This window comes from Acanthochromis polyacanthus, chromosome 1, assembly GCF_021347895.1.
Source record: "Acanthochromis polyacanthus isolate Apoly-LR-REF ecotype Palm Island chromosome 1, KAUST_Apoly_ChrSc, whole genome shotgun sequence".
NCBI classification, from domain to species: domain Eukaryota; kingdom Metazoa; phylum Chordata; class Actinopteri; family Pomacentridae; genus Acanthochromis; species Acanthochromis polyacanthus.
In genome coordinates, this window is record NC_067113.1 from 21,139,175 (window position 1) to 21,155,660 (window position 16,486).

Below are 16,486 nucleotides of genomic sequence, written 5' to 3' on the forward strand. Positions count from 1 at the left end.
TCAATCTCAATAAGTAATTTCTTCATTATCACATAAATCTGAATAATTGAGAACAAAACATAAATGGGTAGAGAGAAGTGTTGCCAATCAAGCACTAATCAATAGAGCATTTGCACCTTGTGAAAATTTTATCCAAAGACTAAGACACAGATAGAAATCAAAAACTTTATTACAAAAATAAGTTACACTCACCTCCATTTTACAGTATAAAACAATTTATTTGCAGGAATGCAAAAAACGTTGTTGGCCACCAACAATAGTTTAAAACTGTTAACATCTTTTTTTCAAAAGGTGGTTGTTATGATTTTATTGAGGGAGTTAACTGTATAGAAAACTGGGATTGAAGAGCAGTTTCCTTTATGCTATACCTGGAAATAGAAATCATTCACTGCAGTATCCCTTCTACCACTATGGGATTATGATCCCTCACCAAACCATAGCAGCTAAGGTTAGGCACACATGCTCGCTGTCTGGGCAATATGGCAATTCAGTGATCCATCAACATTAATGCCTAAGATCTTCTACATAGTTGCTGTCTTGGGAGCTGGGAAGGGATCATTCAAGATTAACATGATCTCAACAAGATGAAGGGTTGGATTGGGTTCTTTTACATTATTCTGATGTTGTTTGAAAATGTGTTGTATAAAAACAAACCCACTGGAAGAATACAGTGGCACAAAAGGGACACTGCAGGGCTTTATTTTTGTTTTTCATTTTTTTAATCAAAGGCAGTTGGATGCCTGTGATGTTGAAGCCTTTACAAAAGTAACATTTTCCGAAAACTATACAACCAGTAACTACATACTCTGAAGAAGCAAGGCGGCTAATTCAGTTCAAAATAGGATAAAAGCAGGGCTTGTTCAGACTCATCTCATGAGATTGTTTTGCATGCCCAGTTTGACTGTTTGCAGTCCGCAGAGCTGCAGCTAAAATGACTATATTACATTAAGTACATCGTTTTTGCGCTGCAGCTCTTGTGCATATTTTGTATGAAAACAAGCCCTGCTTTCATCAATATAAGTTTCCCTATTTACAGTACAGGCCGGGTAGTTTAGTCCTCTGTACTGAGGTAGTCAACCAACCCTTTAAAGACAAGTTCTGAAAAGAACCACTTTCCTGGAATGCCTGACTTATCCATGCCAGGTGGGTACACCCTAAAACCCTGCAAATGTTCTCTTTCAAACATCCAGATCAAACAATTAAGATTAACATGGATATTCCGACAATAAAAATTGCGATAAGCACAAAAATATACAATAGCATCAAGCTCCTTTGAGCCACTTCAAACCTAAGAACTTAAAAAGTGCAATTTCTTCAATAATTATTTAAAAAATGGCATGTTCAGGGACAGGGAATTGGGAGATTGTAAGGGCAATTCATACTGCCCTGTATATCAGGGCTAGATACAGGGACTCTGGGCAAGAGACTGTGGCAACTATTCAGAATCCTCTGCTTACTTTTTTAAGGTGGCAGTTTCAGAAAATAAAATGAGTAGGGAAAAAAAACATGGGGGAGAGGAGATGCTTCTTCTGTAAGGCTGGAATATCATTGGACCTTTTTGTCGTGCTCGTTGTTTCAACATCCATTGCAGCTTACGGTGTAACCCCACACATCAAGTCAGTATCCACTGTGACAGGTCAGGACCGCCCTCGGCCCCGTTTCCCTGCTGGAGTGTGAAAAGGTGAAATTAGTACAAGAAACTCGTGGCACACATATTCTCCATCAATCTGAGATTTAAACTGGAGCTAGTGTTTTGTCATTAGTGTGTGTCTGAGCTCTCCGCCTTAAACACAGCATGCTGAGCTTGACCTCTGTCTGCTGGCAAACAAGCTGACTGGCTCTTTGAAAGATGACACCTGTCAGAGATTAGTTATGAGGCCGATAACAGGTGTAACTTTTTTTTTTTTTTTTTTTTTTAAGTGCTGCCTTACAATTAAACTATCATTAAAAGACAACCAATACTTGGACTGCAGTTCATCCTCAACTGTCAATTTCCACAACTACAGCTGCTTTCATTTGCTAATCTACAAGAGGCCTTCCAACCATGTCATTGCTATGAAATTTGCGCTTTCGTAACTGACCTACTCTCAGAAAATATGCTGACACCCAGACTGAGCTCAGTAGTGAAATTTCCTGTGATATTTAAAACTAAACAGCACCAAGTCAAAGTAAAGTGAGTCATGTTCCAAGTTCTTTGTAACAAACTGTAACCTGGAACAGCAAAGTAAAGTTTAATTAGTCACCACAGTGCGACGAATTTGACTTTAGCCATTTGAAAATACCAGCATTAGCCTGTTAAAATGTCATTTACCTCTGATTGTTCCAAGGCCTCCTCGCTGGGAAAAGCCCACTCGGCCCCTTGGCGTGATGGCTCCACGGCCTCTGGTCTGACTGGCACCACCACGGACTCCTCCCCTTGCTCCTCGTCCTCTGCCAGACCCCTGGAAGTCCTCATAGCCGTAGTACGGGTCGTCATAGCCGCCCCGGTAGTTGTGGTAATCATATCCATAGTAATCATAATAGTCTTCATAGCCGTAATAATCAGGAGCGTAAGAATAACCCCCTCGCCCACCTCGTCCTCTGCCTCTTGTGGGTGGTGGCATATGGGGAGGCCCGTAGTAATAGTATTCATCATACCTGAGGGAGGACACACAGACCACACATCAACATGGTCATAAGTTTCAATTATGTTAGGGGAGTATGGTGACATTATGGAGGCTGCTGCATTTACAAATGCACTTAAACCATATGCTGCGTTATATTAAACAGATGGAAGTGCTTTGAATCATCTACTTGCATTATTCTTGCTTACATTTGCGTTTTGGCGGCTTGCCTCTGGGCTTTGCGCTCTTTTCTCTTCTGATCAGGGGGCTTGGCAAAGACGATTTCAATGTGTTCTCCTTCAAGGTCTTTGCCATTGAGATCAGCCAAAGCCTATAAAATTATCGACACCACAATGACACCAGATTTCAAGTTTAACTTCACCAAAATGTTATTTTTTTAATGTCTATTCAAGGACGGTTTTTCTCTGTACCTTCACAGCACCATCTCGTTCCTCAAAGTGGATGAAGGCATAGTCTTTCAATTTTTTCACTCGCTCCAGCTTGCCAAACTGACTAAAGGCCTTTTCAAGTATCTCCTCTGTAACAGTGCTTGCTAAGTTCCTCACAAACAGCACCTTGACCTGGAAAGAGAAAAGGTAATTCAAGGTTTTGCACAAAAGAAAATAATTTTAACTACAGAATACAGTCATACGCAAAAGCCATTTTGGCTGCACATATTTTTAACGTTACATTTCTAAGGACTTTTGGCCATGTGCCTTACCTTGGCCATGACTTCTGGATCGGGGTCTTCAATGGGATCAGCCCACTCCACAGTGACCACATTTCCCCACACCTTCACTTTGCCACTCATTAATCGGCGACGGGCCTGAGCTGCCGTCTTATGGTCTTCATATTCCAGGAAGCAAAAGCCTCGGTTCTTCTTCTTGTCATCTGGCTGGTGGTACAATATGACATCATTTAGACCCTCTGTAGAGACATGAAAAAGGGGAGAGAGGTGGAGAAAAAGCAGCAGGTGGTTAGATGCCCTTTTCTGTAAAAAAAAAAAAAAAAAAAAAAAAAAAGAAAGAAAGAAAAAGAACAATTACAGCAACATCCCACTGCCAAACTAGTGACACCAATCTTACTGTTAAACAGCTACAGATGCAATGAAAATTTTAAAGATAGATTTTCAACAATTAAAGGCTTCAATGGTTTTATTGTAGTTGTAAGTTGCTGTACAGCCATTAAAAACTTAAAAGTTACATGCTTCCTTTACTCCAAGATACTAAACATTGAGTGGCAAAAAAGACTAAAATATTAATGAAGTAATTTGCTATATTTAGTGTCCAGTCAGATCTTAGCGGTAAACCATCACAGTAACGTGAATCACTCCAGTACAGTAATGAGATCATCATTTGGACACAGATAGACCATGATTTAAAAAAAACTTATCTGGAGAATGAAATTCATTAAAGTTGTACGCATAAAACACTTCTAGAATGCAGCAATAAAGCCGACAAACAAATATTCAATAATTAAAGGATGGGGCTGACGTACCTGTGACTTTTGCAAATTCCTCAACAATTTGTTCTTTTGTTTTACTCTTGGGGATGGAGCCAACAAACAGTCTATTATTGGCCACAGAGATGCACACGCCAATGTGTTTACCCGGTCGAATTTCATTGTTGTTGCACTGCGGAAGGATGAACGATAGCATAAGAAACAAAAAAGAAGCAGGAGAGTCCACATAATGGAGCCTGTAACGGATACCTGTGGTTACTATTACATACATTAATACATTTCACATACCTTCCAGTTTAAAAAAAAGAAATCACTAAAACGCTGTCTACCACATAAGATTCCTTTTATTGTTATAGCTCTAGTGGCAGAAAAGGCCATATTTGACAAACAAATAAACAAACCCTCTGTCTTTGTATTTATAATTGTAGTGCAATAAACCTACCAATTTGACAGCCTGCTGTGCAGCTTCTTTAGTGCAGAAAGTGACAAAGGCATAGCCTCTGTTCAGGCCACTGAGAGGATCCATCATCAGGCGCAAGTCCCAGATGGGGCCAGCTTTCTCAAACAGTGGAACCAGCTCATCCTCAAAAAGGTCTCTGGGGATTTTGCCTACAAATATCTGCCAGATTCGTAGGAAAAGGAAATATGGTACATTAGAGCAACTCTTCAATTTGAAAATCAAGGAAAAGACAAGGATTAGATGGCATTTTGATAAATGGTATCCATTCCGTTCTTAGCGGTAAACCATCAGTGTAACCATGGTTACTCTAGAAGATAATAAAGTTTCATCATTTGAACACCATTTCATACCTGAATTAACTTAGCCCGGTATTCGGTAAAATCAACAAATTAGACCAAGGTGCATTGTTCTTGCATAGTTATGCTCAGTAATAAAAGTAATGTAAATGTATATGTTCTGGTACCTCTGTACCGATGGTGGGCTGTGCCCCAGAGTGGGCAGACTCTGGCGGAGGCCCACCATACTTCCTCTGTCCTGTTGTCACATCAAGAGTGTAACCAGTCCTCTCCAACAAAGCCTGACAGTCAGAAAAATATGAAAAATGAAAGTGTTATTGTTGAATCAGTAATCATGAATACGATGCATTCAAACATCTTGTTTACGCAGACTATATGCATTTCTGAAACCAAATACACTCCATATTGTCACACAATGTCCCAAGCATAAACACATTTTCAAAAAAATCATTTGATGTACTCTCAGTTCTCACTTTGATTTTGGCTTCATCTGGTCCTTTATTGGTGTCTGACACTTTGGTCCCTTGTTTCTCTCTCTGTCGGTACGTCTTCATCACGCCACAAAGAAAGGCACTTTTGTTCTGAAAGACAAATAAAACAAATCAATAAATAAAACATATCAACATCACTGGGATAACTTCCCATTAGTTACACAAAGAATAAACAGGTAGAGATAAAAGCACGTGCGAGTCCGCTAGATATGATCAGTGACAGCTGAGAGCAATTGTGCAATCACACTACAACTACATAATAGTGTTATTCATCACACGATACAAAGGACATTCACTTTGTATGAAGCCATTGCAAATTCTCTTAACAGTAAACTGGCGGTGCCAATATGCATACCTGAACATGTGAGAGGTCGCTGTCCTTGAACTGCAAAAGGACTTGGAGAGCACCTTCCTCGTTGAATTCTTTCAGAGCCTCAATCGCTCGGTCATCTAAGTCACTGTGTGACACCAAACCTGCAGGTTGAACAACACACAGAGAAATGATGAGCTACAAACAAGAAAGAAAGCCTTCATTATTATACTGTCAAACTACAATACAAGGGAGGGCATTACAGACAAGCATTTACATGCGGAATATTTTGTACAAAGAAATCTGTTGAATGAGTAATGAATAAATAATGACTACAACAATTAAGAGAGAGGAGCAGGACCAGCTTAATCTAATGGAGCTGTATACAGTAGTCAGGCTGCACTTTACTTTCTAGCCAGCACGTTTTTGCAGAACTAATCACAACAGATGTGACAGTGCAACTTGATATGCCAGTGCCCCTCTATACTGTGGATGGGAGTTTCTAATGAGCCAGTCTGCATTCTCCTCTATGGAGGGGCCGTCACCTGTCTCAGGCAGCCACACACCAGACAGCTGCTGCCATTGTTTTCGCCTCAGTCCCATCTGGCTGAAAAGGCCAGACCAGTACTTTTCTCAAAGTAATAAACCAAGCAAGTCCTAAAATGACCCCAAAACTTCCTCACTACAGCTCACCCCATACAAACTTGGCAAATCTAACTAAAGCAACAAATACATAAACTGTAGCTGACATTATAGACATATCTATTAACGGTCTACAATAATTTCATAGGATGCAGACACTTCTTAGAAATTAATGGCAAAACTAGATAGGCTCATTACTCCCAGAGAGAGACAATTCATTCGCCCTGACACCAGTGATCATGCAACTATGTTGGGAATGCAAATGCAGCAGTCATTTCAATCAATTAACACATTTTTAAACGGGTAATGTGTAATTTAATATTTTGTAGCACTGCAGTACCCATTTTGGTAGGAAACCACAAAAAGTTGCTTCAGGATCCCAATTCCCCCACTCAAAAAGGTGATAAAATGACAATACATGCAAGAAATTGATAAACATAAAAAATTGCATATTAAATATGCAAGTATATTCATAGTGCCTTACCTGCTATGTAAATTTCATCTAGTTTTTCAGCAACTTTCTGTGGTAAACCAGCTTCTAATAAAGTCTGGAAGTGCTCAGAATGGGTAACTGCAGCAGAGGTGTCCATTGGTTCTTCTGGACCATTTCCATTAATATGTTCTGTGGCCATGTCTCCAGAAATCTGTGTAAATGCAATGAGCCAAATTAATCCTGGGTCAAGGGCAAGACTTGGGATGTGTTCAAGAGAGTGTAAAGTCTCAGACTTGTCAGGCAAAATAATTATAAAAGCACAATAAATGGTTTAACAAGGTAGAGAGCTGGTGTGAATTTGATGCTGTCAAACCCAAATGATCAAACAGGGGATGCTGACATGTGCACAACACATTCTCATAGCAAGTGGCCCTTCACAGTCTGAAGACTTTTCACTATCTTAACTCTTGTAGCTCTCAGCTTGAATGAAGCAGAAGCCCCAAAACCTGGATACAGGCAATCAACAGATGTGACATTGTGCGCAAGACAAACAATGCACATACAAAATTCCCCACAGAAATCAGTTCAATGGCATTTTGTAAAAACTACCATGTTTGTGTCCATGTGGCAGTATTTTCCATTCTGGTTTGTTCTGGGCTAAGGATTTTGTGCAAATGGAGCCAAGTTTACTTGCTAACGCCTGAATCTCAGTCCTCTTGATCGCTGCTGGTGTAGAAGCCTTGTCTGCTATGGTCTCTAAATTACATGTTAGCTTACCTTCTCACTGCTGACTTCAGCACAGGCTAGATAGCTGATACACGTGTTCCATCAGAGAGTGAGCCCCGGTTTCCGGTGACTGACCAGTGAGCAAGTATGCACCCTTTAGCATTTTGCTTATTGTCACTTCTGCAGCACATAGTGTGACAATTTGATAAACACTCCAATCATCATTTTAATGATCAAGCCAAATACTACTTCCGAATCCTCAACTTGTGCAGGGCAGCAATCAGACTGATCTATTCACAGTAACCTATCCGGCATCGCTGGACTCGGCAAAACGTGGACGGCTATCTTTTGTTTTACTGTTTACTAATATTAGCCTAACGATATCGTGAAGTCGATATCTCACTGTGTCTGCTAATCAATCACATTTTCTCGGCAAGCACGTGCTTTCTCTGTAGTTAAAAACACATATGCTACGTAAATAAGTAATTTTGAAGCCTTTGGGCAAACCTTTCCTGGAATTTTAATGTGCAGCGTTAGCAAATATCTGTGAATAAATTAGTTCACTCTCCAAATTTTAAGATAATGTTAGATTTAGCGGGGAGGGACTGACTCGCACACGTTGAGGCTAGCTAGCTAGCGGGCTAGGTGGCACAGCTAATGTTACAGCAGTCAAGCTAACTAGGGACCTTCATCGGGACAATAACATGAGGCACTAGTATGCATTTTCTGTCAGTGCAGATACATTTATTATTTTAGTAGGCAAGAACCAGGTCTGTTAGTACAGCAGCAAGGCACAATCATTAATTCTTGCTAATATAACTGCCTTTTCCAAGCTAGGGGCTGTTAGCATACAATGACAATGAGCATGTCAGTTCCATGATCTGTCAAAATGAGCTAGCTCCAGCTAGCATGCTAATTCGAACGGAATTTCAGTGAGGCCATTGTTACAACGTCATTTGTCGGTACGGACTTTTCCAGTTAACAAAGCACGGCTTTTAAATGCAATTACATTGAACACGGTCTTGGAAGCTAGAGCTTTAGCCTGCTAGATGCGTGGTTTGTCAACGTGCCGCCACATAGGAAGAGTCCATTTTCAAAAAGCCGGTCTGGAGAACTCGTTCCCAACCACCACCAGTTTCCACATTGTTTGAAACAGCACCGCACGATTCAGACTTTTTAGCAATCAATGAAGCAACAATCACGTGACCAATCGGAAGCATTCGCCCTACCTGCCGCTGGCACACCAACGTGTATGGTGCTGATTATTTAGGAAGATAAATGTGATATTTAAAAGACAGAAAAAGTGTAAAACTCCCGGCACTGGTCCGGCTTCAGTCATTCACTCTTGATGATGTAAAATGGCTGCCACGTTCACGCCTCGAGTTTTGTCTCGTCGATGGGGTTTCTTGGACAGCCCTGCACGGGCTTGCCTTGTATGCATTTTACAGTAGAGCAGCAGGTCATCCGCAGCATCCATCATAATTAGGCTTTCAACGATCAGAACCGTCATTTCACAGCAACAACGATTATTTGACGGTGCAAACGTTGTTTCATAGAACAAATAAATTAACAGAGGTAGCAACAAAAGACTGACACTGAAAAACAGAACACTAAAGCAAAAAATGTTGAAAAATAACGAATTCTCAGAAAAAATATTTTTATTAATAATTTCATCGACTATTTCCACCATAAATAACATTAATAATAGTAATTTTAGTAATAACAATAAGGCTCTTACTAATGCAGCCTCTTCTCAGATCAAATGCCACGTGTATTCCAACCAAAAACTACAAATGTGGGACATTATGGGAGCAGCATATAGTACAGTATATAGCAGTGTTGGACTACAAGTTGAGAGGTAGGTCCCACTTTCCACCACACTGTGTCACTCTATCCTAGGATTTCGTGCTCATCTTCCTCACAAACAAAAGAGTAGGTCAGAGTCTTTGTATAAGACGCCTGTCAAAGATACTTGTATTGAAAAGAAATATTTTGTTTGTTTGATGCATTGAATACCAGCTTAGGGGCAAAAGTTTGCTTTTCTAGTTTGATATATTGTACCTGTTATTATTTAGTTCCAGCAACATTGCTTCCTGATCCACTGCACTTCCACCCCCCACCACCACCACCACCACCACCCCCACCACCATATAAAGTGTAATAACTGCATTTATTGGTAACGTCTGCATTTATTCTTAGCATCACAATCTGCTCGATTTACACTAAGCTTTTAGTTCATTTTATACATGCTTTACACATATCTATATAGAGATTGTCTTGGTTTAAATGCATGTGTGCTTTTTGTGTAAGTACAAACAAAACAAAAGTTTGTGTACTTGGCCGATAAAGCTGATCTCATTCTGACAAAGAGTTATCTTATTTATCCAAAACTGCATTGTACATTTAACTGAACTGCATTGCATTGGTACAAAATATCTGCGTTAGAAGAGGAAAGAAAACATTTTCTTTTGTCGTCTTGCATTTATAAGAAATAAAATGCTTCACTGTGCATGCATTATTTGTAGTGCTGCAGGAAAAACCCAGTTCACATGCAATTTCTGCATTCAATTCCTAAGTTAATGCATGATTTATTGCCAGCCACTGCAATGCAAACTTCCCGGTGACACTTCAGTGCAGCGCATGAAAGATGGTTATCTGCTATCGTCATCACTACTAGAAGGAAGGGGTAGGATTAAATAAGTTTTCTTCCTCCTACTCCCTTTTTCAGGCATTCTATGCATATGTTACCATATTGGAATGTTTGTTTTTGCATTGTTATCGCCTGAAAAACAAACAAAAAAAAATCTTAGGCTTAAGGCGAAAATAATAAAGTTTTAGTAGGTAACTGACTCCAACAACTCCCTCAGTACAGAGTATACAGCCTATTTGGTAGATTCTGAGCGATATCTTACACAGCTGTTGAAAAATAGAGCAAAAATTAGCAAAAATGTATATTTGAATTATTTAAAGTGTGTTGTGTTTTCACAACACAGTGTCTTGACTTGTCTTTTTTCTGCTCCCTTTCATTCTAGTTCGGAGAAGTTTGTATTTAAATTCATTTTTCTTTTTTTTTGCAACTGAATGAAATAAAGAATAAAAACTAAAAACAAACCAATGCAACTTACTGAACGAAAGACAATTACGCAAAGAAAATTATTATTTCAAAGCATACTAATATTAATAAGCACTAAGAAATAAAATATCCAAAAGAAATAATACACATATATGAGAGAAGTACAATAAAACAAAATACTTCCTTGTCTAGTCATCCACAGACTGCAACAGACAGATTCCCGATAAGTCCATAGGTGAAGTTTCTAATGCTGTTTTATTTAAATTTATGGGACTAAAATATTATATTGGTCATGCCCCAAACAAACCATAAAGTTAGTCTCAGACAGATGTTCTAAACAATCAGCTCAGAAAGTAAATACTTTTCCATTCAGCTCTAAAACTAATAGGCAGCAGGTGCCAAGACTGTGAAAGAGCTCTTCTGTAAATTGTCAGGTATTAGCCAAAACTCTGTCTGTAGAATTTGTGCTACAGCTATAAAAGAAACCTCATTTTGCCATAAAAGTCAAGTGGAGCTCCAGATTTTAAAGTCAGAATTATATCTCTGCAGTTACAGCTCAAACTGTAAAAGAGAAATTTATAGTTAACTTTAGTTGTAAAATGAAAATTGAGCACCTAAGATGGGCATGAATGTGATGACAAACAGCACTCTTTTCATTTCAAGAAACTTGTGCCAAAAATCTTATTTAAACAAATATCACCTCAGACTCTTTATCCCAGACTAAATATGGTATTTCACATTAAAGTGATAGTGTGGTAGAGTTTTGCTCTTTAAAAAAAAAAAAGAGTTCATTACCTTACTTTAAGACATGCAGGTTTGTGAACACATCGTGGCTTCTTCTTTTTCTGACTGACTGGTTTACTGTTCATGATATACAGTAAGAAGCTCTGATGGCTCAAGTTTATGTTATTGAATGAAATAAAGGCAAATATCAATAAATATCTCTTATGCCGGTGTGTAGAGAGTGTGTCTTTGGGTTCTCTGTGGTCTGCTTTCTGAGGAACTTCGCAAAACCTTTGTTCTTCTGTGTCCTCCTTTGCCCCTCTTTCATTGAGGCCTTTCTAAAAGAATAGTGTGTTTTCCTGCAAACACATACATGCTTCACTTGAAAGCATTGTCATGTATAGCTTCAGTGAAGGGACAACAACACATACAGGGTGTTTTGTACTGAAAGGGTCTGATTTACGGCTGAAACCTCATATTAACATTAACATTAAATAAACTTTTGCGTCCTCCTTGGTTTGTAAGGCAAAGAGATTGTCGAGGTTCCCCCCCCGTATTTACAGTTTAAGTCATCAGGATTGGATCTTTTAATTGCTAGTATGAACAGAAGGAATGATTACAGCAAGCAAAACCTTTTTCAGTGTTCTTGAAATAGATGACAGACCTATCCTTAACACACACAAAGAGAGAAAATGCAGTAGTTTTTACCACAGCACAAGCAGAGACTGTGGCTGTAGCCAGACATTTTCTAGCTATGATCCCTGGTCACTCTGGGATGTGCAGTTGATGGATAATGTAAGGGAAAGCTGTGGAGAGCAGCTTTGACAATGATCAACTGTAAGCGTTTTGTTGTGGTTGGATGACTTGGATCCCTTCAAAACATATGACTGTGGATAACTGTTACAATAAAATGAAGAAAGTGGAACATTTTTAGATTTGCGAAGGTTTAGTGGATGAGGCATTCAGACATTTCTATAGTTTTTAACAGCGAGGAAATTTATGCTGGAACGTTCACTACTGTATCTAAGCAGATAGATTTTTTTTTAATCTATCAAATATTTTTAGACAACTCCAAAACTCTGGATGGGAATTTTAATGGATCATTCTCTCGGCTGCTTCACTAAACATTGTAATGAGCTTCAAAACCTAGAAAACAACAGATGTCAGCTAAATAACTCATTCCCGGTTCCAGTGACTTGTTGCTGATGTTATCCAGAGCTCCTGGACTGCGTGGAGCCTGACTGAGTACAGACATGACCTGCCAACCTCACAATGTCCCCCAGAGCAGCAGTGACTATGAAAATATATCCAACTTGTGTTTCAACAACACTGTAGGCTACACCTTTTACTCCACATCCCTTTGATCCTTATCGTCATCCTTGAACAATGAGGTGAGAGCTGCTGCACTTCCGCTTATCATTCGTTTGATAATTTGGCCTAGTGAACCTGCAGAACATAAGAAACTTAGCTCCGCGCTTTGTTTTATAAATCAGAAGGCTGTGAAGCGAAGCAATGAGAGAGAGAAAATCTGCACCTGTCCTTAAGCCTTTCTTAGCTCTCAGCAGGCTGATCTTTTTTGATAAGCTCTGAATGAAGTTGCTTTATTGTACGCTAACCCTCCTTTCATGTGTCAGTTATCCTAAACATCTTATAGCATCTTACTCATCCTGCTCAGATACACTGACTTACTTTATCAGTCTACTCAATTTCAAGCAGTTATTTTAGACGCTGCTACAAATAGCCAAGTTTGATGTTATGTGAGAAACCCAGACAAATGAGCATGAAACTGTCAGATCTGGAAAGATGTGATAAGTTGATGTTTGAGATTACATTTTTCATGCTTAAAATGTTCAGTAAACACGGCAAGACCTAGTTTGATAATGTGATCACGTCGACAAAGCAATAGCAAACAAATCAACAAGCCATTGCTATTCATCTTCAGCAGGAATGACAACTCTAAGATTTATATTACAGCGCTGCAAATAAGCTACAACAAGTGTTACAGCGTAAGTTAAAAACCAGCCTCTTCATGTTTCTGCGATTCAACATCTTGTCCTCCACATTTAGCCTACTGACAGTCTGAGTCTTAGGCCGAGGATTTATCACCAGCACAACCAAGGACACAGGGACATGAGTGCATCTGTAAACACATAAACCAACTCCAAAATAAATTCATATTCATCCTTGACATTTTAGATGCTGGAGGTGGACAGATGGATACTCCTTGACAAATATCAGATATCTCCTCATTAATTCATTGCTCCTTCCACTCAGTCCGTCTGCTTGTTTTAAAGAAGTCACTCCAGTAAATCGATGTATTTTGCAAGAATATAGGCTGAAACCAAGAAGACGTTTATTTCTGTTGTGCCTGTTATAAAGTTCAAAATAACAAGGAATTTAGAAAAACAAGTGCATTTTGCAGAAACGAATTACAACAGCATTAAAGGAGTAGTTTGTATTTTCTTGAATATCAAAATTTGCTTTCTTGTTAAGTTATATGAAAAAAATTGATGGCACTCTCGTGTCCGTTCATTGAATAAACTACAGCCAGGGCAAACATACGAGCATGTTTAAAAATACATAGAAGGAAAACTGATCAAAATCTAAATAGACAAATGGATCCAATAGCTGTTAATAAAAGGTTGGAACTTATATAATAATAATGCTGCTTTAAAAAATGATAATCCAGCCTCACCGTTTTCCATTTCACCTTCAGGCTGCCCGTATAAGCGATCTACCAGCAATAAACTAAAATTGCCCAAGAAAATCCCTAACTAATGTCTTTCCCTTTGCTGTGACATGACAAATAATAACAACCATCAGTAACCAAGTAACAACGATCCAGGGATTAAATGGAACATCCATAGTCAGGATGGAAAGTAGGTAGAAGTATGTTTTGATGGTTTGTTCTTATCATTTTGGGCTTTAGAGGGATTAGATGACAGGGAGCAACATGACCAGTGAGTCACTGAGATCATTGATAAGGTTGGTACTTAATCCAGGAAGTTACCAGGAACTCCGGTATAAAACGAGATGGATTAGAACAGACATCCTCAATATAAAGGAGTCCTGTACAGAGGCACAGTGAAGGGGAAGCGTCCTCTCAACATGGTAATACTTTAATAGTCTCTGTATGACTTGCTCATCTTTTGATGTGTTTGATTGACTGGTTTCTTTTGTCTCTGCATTTTAGGTAACTGCTGCAACTACAATGGGCTCCATGAAAACAGCTGGACTGTCTCTTCTTCTGTTGTCTTTTCTTCTTTACATAGCTGATTCTTACCCCAACGCTGACTTATCAAACAGTAAGAATTGTTTATGTACTAAATTAATATGTTAAGTATTTGCACTTGCTAATAATGGCTTATAATTAGGTAAGCAATCAAATGTAAATGAATGAAAGAAACACCAATACCGAAGTTCTACATCTCAGTAAATTAGCTTCAACTTCATGTATTCTCTAAAGATCTTGTACACTGTGATTTTAATCTCAAATTCATGTGTCTTCTCTAGTGGGCTGTGAGGAATGCACATTGAGACAGAACCCTTTTTTCTCCAGGGATCGTCCAGTTTACCAGTGCATGGGCTGCTGCTTCTCCAGAGCGTACCCAACACCTCTCAAGTCCATGAAGACGATGACGATTCCAAAGAACATCACCTCAGAGGCAACGTGCTGCGTTGCAAAGCACAGCTATGCGGTAAGGGAACACGCAAAACAGTTGTCAGGCAGAGATTTTTCTTTCAATTTTCTACCTCTTTACTATCATTTGTATGAGTTTCAATAGCAGTGTAACAAAACTTGGAGGAAACATCTTGGTATCCTACTCTTCCTGTTCAATATAGGTTCAGAACATATATGAGTGGATGATAATTTTAGTCAATAGATACCATTAGTACAATTCTAAAGTTCTTAATTTGCTTAAATTACCCAACTCTATGATGATAATTGTGCTTTAATTTAATTGGACTTTAAATTAGACTCAGATTTTTACATAGTGCAGAAATAAAGAATACTTGCACTTCTTCCACCACTGTAATTCAGGTATTTTAGGTTGATGTTTGAGTGCTAAAAAATGCACATGTGCTCTAGATTGCTCTGACTTTGTTAATATTCATCTATTTTTTTCTTCCTACTTCTCTGTTTCTCTTACAGACAGAGGTAGCTGGCATAAAGGTGAGAAACCATACACAGTGCCACTGCAGCACCTGCTATTTTCATAAGATATGACAGATGGGGACTGGAGACCATCCTACAGCTTGGCAACACAATGTGTTTCTTTTTCATATGCACAAGCTCTTCTCTGTGTTAAAAAGTATGTGCTTACAATTGCCAGACAATATTTTTGTTGTGTCTCTGTCCGTGAAGAGTAATTAGTCTACATATTTGCATGATAAATGTATTTAAGTGATAGTGGATTTGAAAAGCAATTAAAATATACACCAAGAGGTTGCATTTTCATGAAAGTGTCTTTCACTGAATTACATGTGACATAGTGTGTGTGTGTGTGTGTGTGTGTGTGTGTGTGTATGTTGAAGGAAATGTGTGTTGGGAAAAGTTTGATTTTTTGTGAGTTGCTTTGAGAGTCTCTTAAATGAATGTAATGGTAAGAAAATAAAAATGTACTTGCTGACCGGTTTGATTCACCGATTACAAAAAGAGACAAAAACACTTCAAGTACCGAATAAAAAAACTGAAATATAACTGAAATTTAAAGCAGTGTAAGAGAGATCTCATTACATTGCTCAACAAAGGGGAAATTATGGAGATTTTAACCTTGTCAGTTGAATCAATGAGGCTATAATCAAAATAATTTTATTAAGCAAACACCGGTTCCTGATTAATATTTAGAAATCTTAAATCAATCTAGATTTTGACTTGAAGAAATGTAGGGTAACTTCACATGTTTATTTGTGACAAGAAAATTTAGCCATTGTATAGTGTAATACAAAACTTCAGAAAGTCAGCATAGTGCATATCCCTGTAAGTACACTGTAGTTACTCATCTACTACAGGTGATATTTCAGCATCACTTTTGCAGTGTTTCATGCTTTTCATGAGTGATAAATAACACTCACTGTCACTTAAATAGTATAACGATCAGTTCTTCTTTTGGCTGATATGATTGCAGAGCCCAAGTAGACTTACCCTTGTTGGTGAACATCTGTCCTGCTGCAGTCACACTGGATCAGGCCTGTTGCGAACCCAGAGGTGCCCTGTTAGTACCCTGAAGAGGCAAGAAAGATGTGGCTAGCTTAGAGATGGGGGCA

At 38.7% G+C, this 16,486-nt stretch overlaps 2 protein-coding genes across 3 annotated transcripts in view; one reads left to right on the forward strand and one right to left on the reverse strand.

The window, feature by feature from the left end:
- The window catches only part of cga (glycoprotein hormones, alpha polypeptide), a 121,311-nt gene extending 105,647 nt beyond the window's left edge, over positions 1-15,664 (forward strand). Inside the window, exons 2-5 of the mRNA XM_022196483.2 lie at positions 14,304-14,329; positions 14,412-14,523; positions 14,732-14,916; positions 15,372-15,664. Of these exons, the coding sequence (XP_022052175.1) occupies positions 14,327-14,329; positions 14,412-14,523; positions 14,732-14,916; positions 15,372-15,446 (375 nt within the window). The 5' untranslated portion in view covers positions 14,304-14,326 and the 3' untranslated portion in view covers positions 15,447-15,664. The remainder of the gene's footprint in view (positions 1-14,303; positions 14,330-14,411; positions 14,524-14,731; positions 14,917-15,371) is intronic.
- LOC110953311 (heterogeneous nuclear ribonucleoprotein Q-like) lies at positions 152-8,795 on the reverse strand. 2 transcript variants are annotated; one of them, XM_022197259.2, is made up of 12 exons: positions 8,652-8,795; positions 6,748-6,907; positions 5,667-5,785; positions 5,294-5,401; positions 4,988-5,101; positions 4,507-4,683; positions 4,101-4,236; positions 3,325-3,530; positions 3,035-3,184; positions 2,813-2,934; positions 2,312-2,637; positions 152-1,666 (listed from the first exon to the last, which is right to left on the reverse strand). In XM_022197259.2, the coding sequence occupies exons 2-12, from the start codon at positions 6,893-6,895 to the stop codon at positions 1,638-1,640; spliced, it is 1,635 nt and encodes a 544-aa protein (XP_022052951.1). In that variant the 5' UTR covers positions 6,896-6,907; positions 8,652-8,795; the 3' UTR covers positions 152-1,637. The 2 variants fall into 2 exon arrangements, with proteins under 2 accessions (XP_022052951.1, XP_022052959.1); XM_022197267.2 differs by lacking the exon at positions 6,748-6,907 and having other exon boundaries at positions 8,652-8,791.
- Positions 15,665-16,486: the final 822 nt, after the last annotated feature.

Coding starts and splice junctions, on each gene's coding strand:
- LOC110953311 (XM_022197259.2), bottom strand. CDS start 6,895: ATGGCCACAGAACATATTAATGGAAATGGTCCAGAAGAACCAATGGAC. Junction 4,237..4,506: donor CACAGCAGGCTGTCAAATTG/GTAGGTTTATTG, acceptor ATCCTTCCGCAG/TGCAACAACAATGAAATTCG. Junction 3,531..4,100: donor GGAATTTGCAAAAGTCACAG/GTACGTCAGCCC, acceptor ATGTCTCTACAG/AGGGTCTAAATGATGTCATA.